The following is a 13,997-nucleotide window of genomic DNA, read 5'->3' as shown; positions in this document are numbered from 1 at the left end:
ACTGAGGAAAAATCCCTTATTTGAAAACATCATCTCCAACAAGTTTGAGCTTGACTGATTTCAGATCCAAGACAATGTGAAATTAATTCAAGGAGAAAAAGCAGTAAAGATCACTATCTTCTATAACAGGTAACAAAGAAACCTCAGAAATCTGTAGTTCAAAACTGGATACCCACTCTACTTCTGAATGTCATGCACACTGCTCATACCTCCCTGATGGGTGAAAAGGAGTCCTCGACATGAGGAAAAAGGAAACGTTAGAAAAAAGGTAAGAACCTCAAAAGAACAATTAGTTGATGGTGATTCTAGGCCTAATCTGAGAGAAGGCCGTGATCCAGAAATGGGATATACACAGGCTTTCTCCCAATGATCAGCTCCAAGTTCTCAGGTAGGTTATCAATACTGCCACGCAAAAGCACATTGTGAACAGCTTCAGAAGAAAAATGCAGATATCCCTAGTGTCTCAGCCTCACAAAGGTGCCTTTCTATAGCCAAAAGTCAAACCATGCAGCTTTCATACGACAGAGGTCTTAAGATGTATTTGAGGTTGGTTGTTTTTGTGTTCAATCTTCTAGTTTAGAATCAAACTATATTCATAGAACAAAATAACCTGAATTACAATAATTTTAATGTATAGGTTTAAAATCTGATAGCTGATATTTATGCCTACGTTTACTATAATACAATAAAGTAATTCATATTATTTTTCAAATGGGATAATATAGGCTGCCAGCAGTAAAATATGGCAAAGAGATCCTAGCTAAGCACTCGGAAATATTGTTTCCTCTTCTGCTGAACCAGCTTTTTCCACCTCTTATTGCTTATGAAAAATAAGAATATAGTTTCATCAGTTCAATCCTGTGACCACTCAGTTTTAAATTATGAAACCAACTACAGGCTGGAAAAGCAGAACAGCAGAACAACACATTTTCTTCCCACAAACTTGGGGGGGGGGGGGGGGGGGGGGTGTGTGCATGTCAAGAGATTATCAGGCGAGGTTTATCAGCTTGAAATCTTCTGGAACATAGTAACCCCGAAGCAATCAGATCAATTAAATAGCTATATATAAAATGCAATGCATGCTAGATTCGTAAGTGTATTAGCGCAGTAGGAGTGTTTAAAATAAAGTAGCTTAGGAGTACATTAAAATCACCCCACCCTAATTTCCATACACATGCAGCTCGACAAGAGTTACAAGAGGAACTAATCTGCCAATTGTGTATTAAGTTGATATGTTTTTATTCTGATGCTTCATGTGCCATCGTTTAAAGGCACCAGCTCTAGCTCACTTTAGATAAGCAAAAAGCAGTATTAAATAAAACAACCTGTGAGTAAAATACAAGGTTTGAGTTTTAATGATTCTAGCAAATAAGAAAAATAGTATTATGACATGTCTCCGTCCTGAGAAAATGAGCATTTTAGTCTGTCCATGTAAGTTATTACTGCAGAAGCAGCTTAAGGTGTTGAACCTTTTTCTAAGCAGAAATCACTGAAGTTCAACTTTCCCATGAAGTTGATCTAGTTCAGGGCTCCTCCCATCATAAGTGTCCGTCCAGTACTTAAGTGTTCAGTTTTCTGACATGGTATGAGCCAGCCTCCAGTGGAGAAAGGACAGACCTCTAAAGCATTCCCAGAAGACCTCAAACCTGCCCCTCTTCTGCAAAAAGAGCACAAGAACGCAACACGGATACACGGACTCCTCAATGACATTTGTTTTTTTCCTAGATTTTTAAATACAGTAAATCAAGCACAAATACACGAAATATTAACTTTCTGATAGGAAGCCCTGGAGCCCGTGTCACTTTCCAGCAAAGCAAACCAGAAGAACTTGAAACAAGCTAGTGTAACTTACTAAGGAAGCAGCAACAGGAACTACACAGAAGAGGGTGAAATAAACAGCCTGCATGATATTTTCTCATGTCTTTTGAAAATAGAGTAAGTAACAACATTTAAGAGGTTCCTAGACAGAGAACAAACTTGAGATGAACAATCACAGAAGGAAAAGCAGTCCTAGACACTTCCAAGTCAATGTTTTCACCTTTAGTATAAAATTACGTATTTACAAGGGATTCCAAGAACATTACGCACACAGAGGAAGCATCTAAAACAATGCACTGTCAGACCAAAAGATTTATCTACCAGAGACTGGTCAAAATTATGAACAATAGAACGAACAAAAACCATCATTTTGAACAGGATTTCAAAAACTCAAACTGCAACTATATGAAAAGCTGAGGTACTGGGAGCTGATACAAGGACATAGCTCAAAAAGAAACTTGTTTGCCCCAACCTCAGCATGGTTTCTAGGTTCCAGTATCATGTAAGCCAATAGTACCTGGGCAGACTGGACTCGCATAAGAAGCTAACTGTACAGCTTTGACAATTATGCTCTCTGTAGCTTTCACCTCCTTTTCCTTCTCCCTTCCACCCACTCTCCCATTTTTATGGGCAGATGCAAAAACAATGAGCAATGGAAATTAATGACAAATTTTGCATGTTAAAATATGTCCATACTTATTTTGACAGAATTCGTTTCCCAGATGGACATCTGTTAATTACCAAAAAACCAACTTGTTTTCTACCCCTTTAGCAGGGAGCATGTTTGTACTAACATGATTACTAGTCCAACCAAGTGAATAAAAATGTTAACAACTCCTGCCAACTAAAGCAAACCACAGAAATCATAAATCAGCTTATTTTTAAGGTTAATCATCAGGTTGGGAAGAAAGGTTTCCAGATTTCTGATCTCATTCAGAAAAAAAAATACCACATGGAGACACTGTTACTCAATGTTTTCCGGTTTTAACACTTAGAAATTGCTACACAATTAATATACAGTGCAAACTAAACAAACTCAATGTTCAAACAAGGAAACCCTAAAATCCATGGTTGTTCCCAATCTTAATTCTGTACTCTCAGACACTGCATAAAATCAAAGTACTGTAGAAAAACAGCAGATGGCTATAATTACAGCAATGCAGAACACTAAATGTAACATAGATAATGCCAAAAGTGACTGTTTAATCCAGCTTATCCAGATCACAATGTCACAGAAACCACTCGAACTCCTACCTGAAGTCTCCTCTTTGGAGAGACAACTTACCTTATAATAAGTTTTCTTGCCAAGGAAAGTCTACTAAATACAAAGGTCAGCTATTTGAACGATCCGTAACTGTAGTTAGAAACATCTACACTTTATTCCTACCCTGAATCTACCCAGGTTTCCAGTACTCGTCTTACTATACGTGTAAGACTGAAGAAACCTCACATATCAAATCTCTACTTCCATATAAGAACTTACATCAGCCAATTCACATCCTAGGCTTCTACATAAAGCTTAACAACTTCAGCTCTCCATGTCTTTGGCTGCAGTTTCAACCCAAGTTCCTTTCAAATCTCTAGGCTGATTGACAAAACAGGAGATGCTGCTTTGCCCACGTGTCTCTTAAGCATGTTTTATTGCCTCATCCTTTACACTAAGCCTTAAAATTGTGTTACAAGTTGCATGATCAATAATAAAAATGGCGTACTCAATTTTAAGAATGATGTAGCTCAAATTTAAAATGCTGAATTCAGTGAAGGATGGGAGTTTAGCTTTTATTATGTAAACTTTTTAAACTAAAAAAAACCCAACCATAAAAAACATAGCTGGAACTCTATGTATCAGCATTTCATGTTCAGATTCAATATCCATTATTTAAATAAACTAGGTCATAACACCAAAGAATTATCCAAGAGAGGTGTGGGGAAAACAGCTGCAGTTCAGAACTCTGGGAAACTGAGATATCTCCTGCTCTGTGACATCAGGTCAGCAAAACACTTTTTTAACCATCTCAAAACAGACAAACCACACAGAAAGAACAGCCTTCACACTGTTGCTTCAGGTGAATGAGCCAGACCACCAAATGTAACTGTTACTTTTTTGTGTCTCCATCTTCCCCCAAGGGTATTTCCCCTCCCTTGACGAAGCAGTGCCTTCAGGATTTAGCAGTATATCCCACAGTTGAAGCAAAAATTAAATGAAACTTCATTAAGAGGCATCCTGCAATGCTCCATTCTTGTAGCACTAGTATACATTCACTGTTGCTGGGTTTAATGTTATTTTCATCCATTCTCCCACTTTAAGACCACCAGTCTGTATCTAATGAATGTTATCCACCAAAAGTCATTCACATAGAGAACTCAAGTTTCATTCAGTACAAGAAAACACCTTAAAGTGGCCCTCTAGCACCTGCTTAGCTATTCTCGGGTATGAGCTTGTAATAGTGTATGACACAATGTCCACTTCTGCTTACGCCAGCAGTCACTGAAGGATCACAAAAACCTGTTCATATGACACAGCTACTACCTGCTAGATTATAATCTGTTTCTAACATGAAAGTCCAATCTCAGATTTTTAGCTCCAAATAGCTGTCAGTTAAGATGATGTACTGGCATTCATTTGCCACAAACTCAGACGTCGAAACTTTTGTGACCAATACTCACTTGATTTTCTCCAGCTACATCAGCTAGGTCTGACAGAAGTTGCTTTTCCTCTCTCATCCTACGTACAGCCTCAAACCATCACAACAACAGCAGTACTCTGGCATCCAGGGGATTTGGGAGAAAAATGGCTTCATGCCCTTCAGAAATGCAGCACTGAAGCACATTTATTAATCATCAATTCTCTCTCACAGGCTCACAGTGGCAAATGCAAGCTTGAAATATTAAACAACCCCATTAGACTGAAAACTGCAAGCCAAATGGAATAAGGATAACTAATCTCCTAAAGTTTAGACCACCTCTAAATATTAGAGCAAGAGATAAAGAACAATTTGCTTGCAAAAAAATAGGATTGTACATTCGTACCTTTTGCTGCATGATAAAGGAAGCACAAGAGCAGGAGAGTATCTTACTCTGACCCTTCCTATTGCATCTTCCTCTCTTTACCTACCCTATTCTTCTGTTTGACTCTCCAAAACCCATTATATTGAAAATTACTCTTCACAGAGCACTACGTAATTCTCAAATGATGCTTGAGGCCTTTCAATTTCATCTTCTCTCATTCTGAAAAGCTTGTCTAGCTATTAGATTCCTCAGCTTACCTCTTGAAAGGGAGAAAAAAAAACCCAAAGGGAGTAGAGCTCCCAGCACTCTCTCAGCATCACTTAAACCTGCTCAAAGTTCCGTCAGGTCCTGCAACCTAAAGAACATGCTTTCCATTTCTAAGCCACAAGGAGCCTACCCTGCACTTCATAAAGTATCAACAGAGGACATTCAGGAGCCTCTTCCCTCAATACATGAATGACGAAGCACGAAAACAGTGCTTAAAAAAATTGCATCACTTGTTCTAAGCCAATCAGACCTCAAAGTTCCCTTTTGCATCTGTAAGAATATGTATTTACTACAGAGTACTGTCTAGGAGATAAAAGAATCAGTCAAAAATATAGGCAGAATGTATCAGGAGTAACCCTCTAAGGACCACTCTGTTTCCACAAGGCCATTCTGGCGAAAACTGAAGCAAAAGAACATGGAAAGAACAAAGCATGGCTCCTGCAGAAAATTTAGGTTCAGAAGTGCCCATTGAGACTGGAAATGTGATTGCATATGTTTGGGATACACAATGTGTAAACAAGTCCTGTTCATTATTTACTGTTAAAAGATTTGTTTAACAGGACATAAAAAACAAGAGGCAGAAGTAGCATCTTCACAACTGTCTGAAGGAGGTACCTGCTGCTTCATTAGAGCCAAGACAGGAATTTCTTCTCTTCCCACTCCATGAAGCTGCCTCTTATATTTCACACAACCTTCCCTGAAGGCACGTGTGGAACACTGCACTGATGCCCTTGTTCCAATTGCCATAGGTGAGAAATACAAGACACTATTATACAGTCAATATTAAACACATGCCTGGAACTTTTTAATTTTTTTTCTCAAAACCAAGAACACACAAATGAAAACAGTTGTATATCAAAACCACACACAATTTGAGGTGTTCCTAATTCATTTCAAAGCAACCAACCACTAAAGAGACATAAAACAGGTTCCGCAAAAGCAGGGTGGGTTTGGGCTTTTTTCTCTGGTTTGTGACTACTTTGAAGAAGGCAGAAACCATCAGGCAGTACAACGCATCTTCAGTCAAATGCAATACAAGTCCACTGTCCCTTAGAGGTGCTTTTAACACATACCTAACTTTGCATCCAAGTTTCCAACTGACATCCAATGTCAGTTTCAGTCTTCAAAACACTAAGCGTAATCACTAACCACTGCAGTGCTGTCAATATTTTAGGGTCTCCAGGGACCCTAAAAACATAACTGTCAGATTCAAAGCCATCCACAAGTTCTTACCCATAAACCAGCTATCATACTTTTATTATCAACTACACAAATTCTCAATCACTCAAAACCATACTGTGCAGAAAGCATCTATAATTCCAATCAAATACACTGCACAGATCTGTACCAGTGCTCCCACCACATACTCCCTGGGAAAAAGGAAGATGCTGTCAGACATTTGGAAATTGGTTCTTCAGTACCAAGTGCTACTTCTATAGTATGTTTACCTCATTTTTCTGAGAAAGAAAATGCTCACACAAGTTTGGAAAATGCTTATCTAATAACTGCAGCTGGCTGGATAAGCACACTCATAAAGGACAGAAACAGCAGTAGCACAGGAATTCTCAGTGCATCAAAGATGATTATTTACAAGCTTTAAAAGATGACATCCTCTGACTGCTGACAAATAGCCTGATGAGAAACAGTTGGGACCTTGAGTAAGCTAGATTTGTCAGAAAGAATGCTCCTTTCAACACCAGCCCTTGAGATGGACTTAAATAGCTCTTCATAAAATGATAGGTTGCCTCCTTGAAGACATCAGGTAAATGTAAGCACAACAAGAAGTCTCTCAAAGAAGCCCCAGACCAGAAAATAAACTAGAGGACAAAAATTGGTATTAGTCTTGCATCTGAACAATGTGGTTCTGAGCTTAAGAGCAGATGAAAAGCAAATTATAGTCTAAAGATCACCACCCAGAACTGTTTAAATGAAATACTGCTGCACACAGAGCACAGGATAATGTTGTAGCAACTATTTTGGGAAAAATTAAACTCTTCCAACAATGCAGAAATTTACAGAGCTATGTTCTGCTCCCCTGACAATAACAGCAAGATATTTTAAGAGAACACAGTATTTAATCCCCTACAGTATCTGGCTGAGGTAATCTATGTGCTGTCAACACTAACATATTCAATAGCTGCACACCTGACACTAATGCTGACCTTGCAGAATGCAGTCAAAGCATACTTGAGAAAACCTGAACTGTAAAACAGTATGTAGAAGGTGAAAAGTTTAGAAGACCGCTCAAGGAGTCACAGAGTAAAGCTGGAAAGACCTTCCAGGCATAAGTATGGCCACAATGTAGACTTACAGAATAAAGCTAGTATACTAAGTTCCATTTATAGAAACAGTAAATAGAAAGGTAAATACATACACTGCCAGACAGATGTGGGTATGAAGATGTGGGCCTGGCACACTTTAAATAGTTTGCTACCACAATCAGTAAGAGGTAGCAGTCACCTTTGTAAGAATCTCAACATTTCCAATTAAGAACTGAAACTGATTTACTGGCAGGTACACACAACTCTGCCCTTCCTATCTACTATCAATACCCAGATGAACACGATAGAAACAATGTGAACAGAAGTTCTGCAGGAAACTTGTTATTTGGAAATAAAGATCAATGGAACCACATACAGCAGCACTTGACAAAAGCGAAATGGTCTCTCAGTTTTCCCTTGAGGAGAAAAAGGAAAAAGCTCCTAGCCAGGTAAGACTTCACTGACTGGACAGAAGATTCTGAACACCACCTCTCTGACAATTCATGAGAAAGAAAAGAAAAGATGATATTTAATCTTTTAAATACTTTCAGAATGTGTAAATAAAAGCTTTCTCAAGTTACAAGATGACAACTGGACTGGCATGATTTTCAAGTTCAGGAAGCACTTAGCTATATTCTACCTTTATCAAACCATCAGAAGATGGTTTTCATTGAAATTAAAAGGATGCAATTAAAAAAGCCCCAAACCAAAGTTCATTCAAGTGTCTTTAACACCATATGAAAAACATGAGTATTGTTAACTGAAACCAACGTGCAAAACCAAAGTCTCTTAAGACAGCCTATTTTCTGATCCTTGATATTCATACTGTTCCATCAATCAAAATCAAAATCTAGGTCATCAGTATTTTCAGCCAGGATGCAGGGATGTAACCCAAAAAACACCCACAGCACATCTTAGGAACCAAAGATTTCCAGCAAATTATGCACAATATCTAGTAAGGCTTCTGACAGACACTTCTGGTAGAACTTTAATCCTCTTCTACCCCACCTCCTAAATACCAGTTCATTCCAAATTCAATCTCTTCAGATACCCTGAAGCCAAAAGAAGTGCAAAGCAGTATCTTTCTGCCCAAAGGAAATCTTGGCCTTAGAGCCATTTTTAATACATACACTATTCTAAACTCTATTTTTAGATATACACTTTTCTAAACTGGAATGTTTCACACTCATCCACCAATATTCCAAAAGTCACTAATCTATCACAGAGGATTTGCTCAGTCTCAGGAAAGATACGCTCTCAAAACTAGGGTTTTGACCAGAGCATCACAAATATGGTTTACCCAAATCTGCCATTTGAAAGCTACTGTGAAATATATTGGTATTTTCTTGTCTTGAAATGCAAGAAAAGCATCTCAGCATAGAACCCACTGACATCTATGGACAAGATGAAGAATTTCAGATGTTAGCCAAGACAAAGATACTGCTCAAAACTTCTATTTCTGGGAAATCAGTTATACTTCAAAAGACAAGGAAGGGATTACCAAGGGTTGTGGGTTCCAGTCCTTGGACAAGAAAGGAGAGCAGGGAGGAAGCACCACCCAAGGCTCGGACATCTGACAAGGAGAAAAGAGGGTCTCAGTCAACCCACCTGGATATAAGGTGAGGCACATCCTTGCCTCTGGGACCATCACACAAGCCCTTACAAGCAGTGAACTAAAAGTCACGGGTGGAAGCAAAACCAGACTCTCCTACAGCAGAGTTAAGAAACTGTACATAGTTATAGTGGAGTACCACCAGTTTTTATACAGGTAAGGGGGCATTTCAACCAATGAAGTTCCCAGGACAGTTTCATGTATTTTGTGTTTTCCATGTATTTCAAAGGGACACCAATTCTGGTATGTTGCCCCTGGGACACCATCTGGAATAATTTTTTTCACCTCCTACTGGTAAACACCTCACACTGTCCTAAGCAACACAACCAACACTCTTGGCTTTTTGATCCACTTGGTTCTTCAATGTCTTCTGGCTAGATAGCCACAGCCAGCAAGTTACTGGTAGGCCTGAAAAGGTCTGGTTTTACCATCAAGAGTCTGTCCTGGGCAAGGAGTTGTTTGCCACGTTATATGTGGTTACAATAAAAAACTTATAGCCCAAGGACAGCTAGAAAACAACTAGATCTTTGCACCAGTTCTACTCCTATTCAACAGGGCAAGTCTTCTACTCACTCCTTCAATGATTACCCCTTATCACTGGCACACAGCAGAGCACTGAAATATAATTTGCATCCAAATTAATTTCTATGGAAGCATTTTCTTTCAGCCTGCACTTCCCATCAGTAAGACAGAGGCCACACATTAAAAAAAGAAAAGAAAAGAAAACATTCAGGCACAGCAGCAGGGGAAAGAATAAGAGGCAGGTACACTGGCTTGGCAGTGGAATAAGAGTTTCAGTAGACCTGGAAGAAGAATAATGGGTGACCAAAAGGAAGAAATGTACCCAAATAAAATTCTGAATGTCCACAGAACATTTAACCTCATTTCTGGCAACTGGAAGGCTCTTATGAACCATATGCAATTCAGAGTGACAGTCTGCTTCAACAATGCTGTCACTTTCGCATTAAAACTTTTCCAACAAGATTTCTCAAAAAAAGATAGGAAGAACTTCTGGCCCTTGACATAAAATTCTAGTGGAATTCAAGTAAACCTAGCCTATGCACAACCAACAGCCCAAGGGTGTTTCAGATGACTTACATGACACCTTGCAGGACTTTCTGAGGATCAAGGTCGAATAATCTATCAACATAGTGGCGGCTACTCGCTGTTACCTCCTGTGGAGACAGGAAAAAAAAAGTAATGCTTTAAATATTTCATATCAATTAATTACATTAGATATTAGGAAGAGGTTCTTCCTTTTGAGGGTGCTGAGGCACTAACCCAGGTTGCCCAGAGAAGCTGTGGCTTCCCCAGTCCCTGGCAGTGTTCAGGGCCAGGTTGGATGATCTTGGAACAACCTGGTCTAGTGGAAGATATCCCTGCCCATGGCAGAGATTTGGAATTATGAGCTTTAAGGTCCCTTCCAACCCAAACAAGTCTGAGATTATATCATATAATGGCAGACAACCAGAAATGGCTAACACAGCAGCAAGTTTACAAAATCTATCAGGCAAGATAGCAGCAAAACCACAGAATCATATTTAACTGTGTAGTATGTTACTGCTGGGCAACACTCACGCAAAGAATTAAGCTTGTGTTGAAGTGCGATTTAAAGAAGATGATATACGTAATATACATAACCTGTTATGATTCAAAGCAAGTTAACAGTGTCAGCTGTGAACAGGGCATGCAAAAAGCATCTACTTCAGTTACATTAAATTCCAATTTTATTATGTTTAATTACTACATAGAAAAAACATGAATTCCTGAAAGAAAGCTTTAAGAGCAGTTAATGCTGCTCAAGAAGAACACCCACAAACAAGCTCCTGAAAATAAGGAAGCCTGTATGAAGGCATTTTTCTGTAACTGACTTTAACATGACATATGTACACAATTCAGAGACTGTCCTTCTATACAGCGTCCCACACAGCTCCAACAGAGACAGCAGCAAAACATTCTCTGTAATTCCCACAGCTACTTTGTAAAACAAAGTGAACTCTCCTCTCAGCAACAGGACCATGCTTGTAAGCTAAACATTTACGCACCAATGAATTGTTATTCCCTTTGAGAAGATCCAAAGTTGCACATGACAAGCGTTCCAAAAACTAAGGATGGGACAGGGGAAGGGAATTTTCCCTCCAGGTTCTCAGGAACATGTGCCAGGGTGCTTTTCCATTATGTCTTGGGTTTTTTTCTTTTTGCCAGCTCAACTTTTCCTTAGGCTTTTCATATATTTTTTCCTTCTGAATTTTCCCTGAAAGAAGCTATAAGGGAACTGACAACCCCTCCTTGCTTTTACAAGTATCTACTCTCAAGCTGAATCTGCTCCTGCTTCCCCACCCAGATGTCAGAAGCACCATCAGCATCTTGCCTGTAGTCTCAAAGAGAATCATCTAGAGGTAGCAATGCTTCTCTGACTCCAGAAAAACTATTTAATTATGCAAAATGAATTCTACAGCTTCATAGTCACTGTGTAATGAAAGTATTTTCTGACAAAAGCAGTAGACTTTGATCTACCTGATCTACATATTTATACACAAAAGTCTTCTAGACTTCAGAGATCCCACTGTTTTCTGTTTCTAAAATACCCTAGCTTTCACCCTATCAACTATTATGTTTGCAATATGTAGAAGAGCTTTCGTATCCAGGCAAACAAGTTTTTCAAGTAGTCCCCAAAAAACCTACCAACATCAGCAGTTTCAAGGTTCTAATAACCACTAAGAAATAATAAGGGAAGAAACAGCCCCAAAATTCAGTTCTTTTAAGCAGCATCTACACTACATCTTTTGCATTATTACTCCCAGGTAGCAGAACCCTGATGAGCAGCAGGACTAGGCTAGCAGCACCGTCAGTTCTACTTACTCTCAGCTTCTCCAAGGAAGCTACCGGTAGTTGTCAGACCCTCCTGCCACACCAGCGCCCTGCCCACAGATGCAACCCATCAGCCTCCTCCCTTCAGCACAGGCCATGCCGGGAGATCCCCAGTAGCTCCTACGAGAGGATTAGCGTTTCGCCACCAAAACACCACCCACATGCTCCGCCAGCCCGCCGCGCTTGGGAGAGACCCTGCCTCAGCTCTGCCCTGCCGCAGCCGCGCTGTTTCAGCGCAAAACAATGTCAGCGAAGCCTCTTTTTGCTGAATCGGAGCTTCGGGGGGCTGGAGGAAAGACTGGCAAAAACATTTACAGGAGAGCAACTGAACAGCCTAAGTCGTGTCATGAGGTAAAACACGTTCAGAAGACCCGGCACCTTTAGCCAGAACAGGAACGCACTCCTCTGAAAAAGAGAGGATGCCGTTCTGAAGAGAAGTCTCCCTCTCTCGAGAAGTTGTTGCCACAGGGGATGACGGGGTACACGCCACACAAGAGAACGAGCGCCCTACCGACCCCCGCGCCACCCTTGCGGCCCACCACAGCCCGCGCCCCCCCCCCCCAGTCACCCCCGCTACCGTACAAAGGGGCCGGAAGGCCGGCCCCCCTCAGCAAAGGCCAAGGTCAGGCCGAGGAGCGCAGCGGCGGCGCAGGCCCCGCGGCACTCACCGAGAGGACGCTCATGCGGAGCGGCGCCTCCAGCACGCACGCCATCTTGGCGGACGCAGCAGCAGCTCCGGCGGCGGCGCCCTCACGCTCGCGCGCGCGCCGCTGCCGCCGCCGGCGGGCACGGCCTCATGGCGGAGCGCAACACAGCGCCGCCGGGCGGGAGGAGAGCGGCGGGGGGAAAGGAGGCGGAGCTCCGCGGCCTCCCGCGCGGCGAATCGGCCGACGCTGACACCACGCTCCCTTCCGGCGGCCCACCGCCAGCCCGCATGCGCCGGCCATGGCCCGTCCCGCCCTGGGCGGGAACCGCGTGAGGACGCTGTAGACGCGAGCCTGGCCGTGAGGGAGAGGCCGAGGGGCCTCAGCGCGGGCTGCTCTCGCAGCACCGAAATGGGCACGATGCGGTACACGGTCACAGCCCGACCTTATCGCGATCAACCGAGTGTAGCTTCAGCTACCTGGAATAGAAATCATGGAATTCGGTAGGCCCTCCTGTAGCCCTGCCCCTGCCTGTGTGGAGCTCCTGGGACTTAATGAGCGTGAACAGGGCGTGGGCCTGCGGTTCATCCACAGAGCTGGAGCGTTAGGAGAACCGGTTACTCTGGGACACGGGCATGGCACGGTTTCCCAGGCTCTGCCTTGCTGCACAGAAACTAAACGGTTTAGGAACTTTAGGTTTGGTCATAGCTTTTTTTGCTTTCATGGATCTTTTAGTTTGGAGGTTTTGTAGAAAACGCCTCAAACACCCACAACTTCACACAGTAAGATCTGATATTTTTGTATTAGCACCCCTGTATTTCACCTCTTGTGGCACGGAGGTTCCAATTCTATCAACCATTGCTCCTCAAAGCAGAATTAAAGGGGCAGCAGGTAGGATAGTAAAAGGCACAAAGGTCAGGTTAACTTCTGCTGTTGCAAGTTAAACACAGGCTTGCCAGCTGTTAGAAATGGCAGAGGAGAATGGGAGCACAATAGCTCGGGATGCTGTCACACACTGACTTTAATACTTGAATTAAGAAGAGAAAAAAATGATGAAGCTTTGAACAAAACACCTGTGCTGGTCTGGAATAAAACAGGTGAACACTTTTCTCAGGCACTTTGTAGGGAATAGCACATATAATTTTAGACTAAGTGCAAGTTGCTCATGCTGAAAAACACTGTGGTACAAGACAGAGATCTTGACAGAGAATTTCTCAATTTACTCAAGAAACAAAATTTCTCACAAAAATTTGAAAAGTTCTCAAAATCCTCTAAAGCTTCTTTTTGAAGAGGGCTGAAGCATCTGGGTCTTAAAAGCTGAATAAACTTTGTCAGCCTTCCCTGGTGTTTTTTGTAATTTGTGGAGTACTTGATATTCACTGGAGATGCTTCAAGTTCAGAGCTTCAACTGAATTCTACATGCAGCAAAGGATCTTGCTGACAGGGAAAGCCTATCATGGACAAAAGCTCAGTAGGGGAGGACACTTCAGACTGCAAAGAGGGTGTGAACAACTG

At 41.6% G+C, this 13,997-nt stretch overlaps 1 protein-coding gene across 9 annotated transcripts in view; it reads right to left on the bottom strand.

The window, feature by feature from the left end:
• ARMC8 (armadillo repeat containing 8) overlaps window positions 1–12,768 on the bottom strand; it is a 65,780-nt gene extending 53,012 nt beyond the window's left edge. For 5 of the 9 annotated variants that reach the window (XM_057429323.1, XM_057429324.1, XM_057429328.1 and 2 more), the window contains exons 1-2: window positions 12,507–12,765; window positions 10,066–10,142 (exon numbers count right to left, since the gene is read on the bottom strand). In XM_057429323.1, coding sequence (XP_057285306.1) covers window positions 10,066–10,142; window positions 12,507–12,551 — 122 coding nt within the window. In that variant the 5' untranslated portion in view covers window positions 12,552–12,765. Of the gene's footprint in view, window positions 1–8,856; window positions 8,877–10,065; window positions 10,143–12,506 lie in introns of those variants that run through there. The other 4 variants (XM_057429326.1, XM_057429325.1, XR_008974907.1 and 1 more) reach the window with 3 other exon arrangements.
• Window positions 12,769–13,997: the final 1,229 nt, after the last annotated feature.

Source organism: Pezoporus wallicus, unplaced genomic scaffold (assembly GCF_028554395.1).
Source record: "Pezoporus wallicus isolate ANWC-B61680 ecotype Strahan unplaced genomic scaffold, APGP_CSIRO_Pwel_v1 contig_593, whole genome shotgun sequence".
NCBI classification, from domain to species: domain Eukaryota; kingdom Metazoa; phylum Chordata; class Aves; order Psittaciformes; family Psittacidae; genus Pezoporus; species Pezoporus wallicus.
Note: the sequence above shows the minus strand (reverse complement) of the source record. Positions and strands in the feature narration are given on the sequence as shown.